The 3,962-nt window shown below is 38.1% G+C and overlaps 1 protein-coding gene across 1 annotated transcript; it reads right to left on the bottom strand.

Moving 5' to 3' along the window:
• Positions 1 to 2,478: 2,478 nt before the first annotated feature.
• LOC141134208 (olfactory receptor 1468-like) lies at positions 2,479 to 3,405 on the bottom strand. The gene has a single exon (XM_073623790.1). It carries the CDS (start codon positions 3,403 to 3,405, stop codon positions 2,479 to 2,481), a length of 927 nt encoding a protein of 308 aa, XP_073479891.1.
• Between the last annotated feature and the right edge of the window lie 557 nt (positions 3,406 to 3,962).

Here is a 3,962-nt window from a genome sequence, read left to right as displayed (position 1 = left end):
GATCTTGTCCCCCTTATTTTTGTAGCTTGACTGAACTTATATGGATCAGTGGAACTTACCATATGCTCTAGTCCTGATGATGCAGTATATTCACAAAATATGTTGATCTGGGTACTATCCCTATATACTTTGTGTATACATTTTTGTCTTCCATAATCTCTGTTGTGGAATCTTTTTTTATTATTTTTGTGCAGTAAACATATCTGTTTACTTTTAAAAAGAATATGCATTCTAAACAGGCGTGCCATGATTTTTGGCTTTCCTGGTGGCACCCTTAAATTCCTTATGTCACATTCAGGGATAAGGCTCAGAGACCAGTAGCTATAGGCATAGAGAAGCTCCCACTGACCAGCTTGATGAGCTCTAACCAGTCTTCACAACAGCTTCAGATGCTGGAGATGGGTTTTTCTGCCTGTTAGTTTAGGTTACTTTCTTCAGGATCACCTCACCAGGAAGTGAGAAAGCTGGGGTCCAGTAGCAGATATAGCAGGTAGGGATCAAGCAAAAGTGTAGTCATTAAAAAAGCCAAAGGTTGGGAATGAGTGGTTGCAGGTTGGGATCAAGCGGAAACATAGTCAAGAAACAAGCCAAAGGTTGGTAACTAGTGGTAGTGCAGGTATGGATAGCTGCATGTATGCAAAGGAGTAAGACATCGACTGGAGAGAGCACCATAATCTGGCAAACAGGAAGTGCAAAGGCATGGCTTAAAGTGGAGTTCAAGCCTGTATTAAAAATAAAATAAAAGTCAGCAGCTACAAATACTGTAGCTGCTGACTTTTAATACAATGACACTTACCTGTCCAGGTATCCCGTGGTGTAGGAACCTCTAGCCCATTCATCCATCATCTTTGGGTGCAAGCGCTGGCATCCTCACTAAGGGTAACAGAAAGTGAGGCCTTGTGGCTTCACAGCTTGTTTCCTACTGCGCATGCGCAAGTTGTGTTGTGCTTTCTGAATGGTCCCTCTGTCTTCTGAGACCTGTGTGTCTTCCAGAAAGCAGGGGGAAAGAGGAGGGGCTGGAAATTCTGTAGATCACCTCGATCATTACCGGGAAGAGGGAGTGTGTACCTGGTTTTGACAGGAGAGGGGAGGAGAGGGTGTGAACAAGCAGAGCTTCCACTTTTGGGTGGAGCTCCACTTAAAATAGGAAGCACATGGGGGAGCAAAGGGTTCAAGGCTCACAAGAAACAAGGTACAAGGCAAGATTATCCAAAGGTTCAGACAGGATGCTGTCCAGCATCTCAGGTGCCTCACTAGGAAAAGCTACTTCCAGATGCACCTGACCATCCCTGATAACTTATTTCTCACACAAATACAGAAGGGTTCTTCTTCATGAATATGCTCGCAGGAAAGGATTTTGTAGGACATTTTTTTATTCCAGTACAATTTTATGTAATTATTGAAACCAATGTACCCATGTTTTCAGAAAATTCTACTTTAGAAAGAGAGATGTTAAATCATTAGTTGGTGACAAGATGTTTTCTTTCATTTTTCTTTCTTTTTTGTTTTTTAACTGTAAATGACAGAAAGTCAACAACATTTCACCAATTTGCAAATCTGCCTTCCACCCCAAAGTCTCCCCTCACAATCTTCCCACTGATTAATCTTGGCAAGCTCTTCAATCATTTTGATCTCATACTACATTTTAACCTTGTCTTACTAGCTAATACATCTGCCAATAATTTTTCACTGAACATTTCATTGAAATAATCATATATTGAGATTTTTAAAGAAAAAATGTTAAAGAAATAGGTTTGTCCTATTGAGTAAGCACTGATGTGTAAAACGTGTTGGGCTTTTTTTTTGTAGTGTTTTACTGTCTTTTTGCCATGTTGTTTAATAAATGTCTGTTGGTTCCTGAACATAATTGATACAGATCATTTCTGAACCTCAAAATTATATCTACTATCAGGCAAAGGTTAATATCAGTTGTTGGCAAAGGAAGAAGGTGGTTCGGGTCCCTGGAAGGGGTTAGTTGACGTTGAGTCTACTGTTGGATAGGTTATCTTTTTGATATAATTTAAACCATTTTGATAGTCTGACAATGCACTCCTGAAGAAGGATTAGAGAGTGATCCAAAACACACTGTGTGAACAATAAAATAGTTTTAATGCTTTACATATTTATATCTGGAATGGAAAATGTTTGAGAAAAATAGCTTCCTTTAGATCATTTAGCATGTGCAGCCAGGATTTTAAATCTGGCATTGATTCAGGGTAAGCCTTCCCTTTATTGAGAGTGAGTGCTACGGGAATCATAAGCATGCACTTAGATGGGATTCTGTCTTTTAATCCTATAGTCAAGTATCCAGTTTGAAGACCTATGTCTGGTCATATTTACCGACACACTTCGTGTGTTATCAAGGCCACTGAAAGTGGTGAACATTTAATGTTTACCCTTACATTAAATGAATCTGGGGGATCCTTTTGGAGGCAACTTTTAAACTATTATTATTTTAATATTTATTGAAATGAATCCTCAAAAGTTATTTATAAAATTTCTAATAGCTTTTATCAGGTCTTTGTTCCTCAGGCTGTATATAATTGGATTTACCATTGGGGTAACAACAGTATACAGTAATGCTAAGAGCTTATTTAGGGTCTGTGTCCGCCCCCTATTAGGTGCCAAGTATACACAAGCTAGGGTACCATAATAGATGGACACAACAGTCAGGTGGGAGCTGCATGTTGAAAAAACCTTCTGTCTGCCAGTAATAGTTGGGATTTTCAAAATGGTGGCAATAATATAAGAATATGACACAAAGATGGTGAAGAATGGGAAAACAACAAAAATAAAACCCAAGACTGTCAGTTCCAAACGAACAATAGTGGTGTCAGAGCAGGAGAGCTGCATGATTGGATCAAAGTCACAGAAAAAGTGATCAATGATATTGGGACCACAGAATTGTAAATCTGATATTGTTAAAGAATAAGTCAATAGTAAAAAAAAACCTACAATCCAGCATAGGATGACCAGTATCCAGCAAACCTGGTAGTTCATTTTCAAAGAATAATGCAATGGTTTACAGATGGCCAAATATCTATCCCAACTCATCACTGTCAGAAGAAGAGACTCTGAAGATTCTGTGATAACACAGAAATAAAACTGAATAAGACAATCAGAAAATGACATGACAGTCTTTTTTACCAAAACAGTTCTGATCATGTTAGGAAGAATATCAGTTGACAGTAAAATGTCACATATAGACAGTTGGGAGAGGAAGAAGTACATGGGAGAATGGAGGCATTTGCTGTAGGACACCAATGTGATGATCAGGAGGTTTCCACATATTGTCACACAATAAATCAAAAGAAAAAGAAAAAACACCAAAAATGTAATACTTAGAGGAACCTGAAATCCTAAGAGGTGGATTTGTGTAATTCTGGTCACATTTCTCTGATTCATAAGTTGAAGATAGAAAATTACAGTCTTACAAATCATCTGTGTTTATTTGATGTAAATGATTTTAGTTCAGTTTGAACTAAAAGGTAGAAAGGAAGTAAGGTGTGGAAGGAAGAGAGGAAGTAAGGTATGGAAGGAAGAGAAGTAAGGTATGGAAGAAAGAGAGGAATTAAGGTATGGATGGAAGAGAGGAAGTAAGGTGTGGTAGTTAAAGTGGATGTAAACACAGCCATTAAAGCTTTAACATATAACAGTAATTTCACAAGTCATTTTCAATATTTGTAAACTTGCAGCTTTCATGAACATAATACCTAGTGATCTTTTCATGAAGAGCCTTGTTCAGGACCTCCAAGTTTTAGAGTGACAACACCCTCCCCATGTCTGCCATTTATGCTCTTGCATTGTCACCCTGGTACAGTATATGGGCTTCCAATGGAGATGATAAATGTTGCCTTTTCAATGTAATAATGTAACCTGACACAGCCTAATCATAGCAGTGGAAAACCTCCATTCCTAATATATGTTTGGACAAAAAAGAAGGAAAGAATGGGACTTTATAT

Source organism: Aquarana catesbeiana, linkage group LG03 (assembly GCF_042186555.1).
Source record: "Aquarana catesbeiana isolate 2022-GZ linkage group LG03, ASM4218655v1, whole genome shotgun sequence".
Classification (NCBI taxonomy): Eukaryota; Metazoa; Chordata; class Amphibia; order Anura; family Ranidae; genus Aquarana; species Aquarana catesbeiana.
The sequence above is the reverse complement of the archived record's forward strand: the minus strand, read 5'-3'. Positions and strand labels throughout refer to the sequence as shown.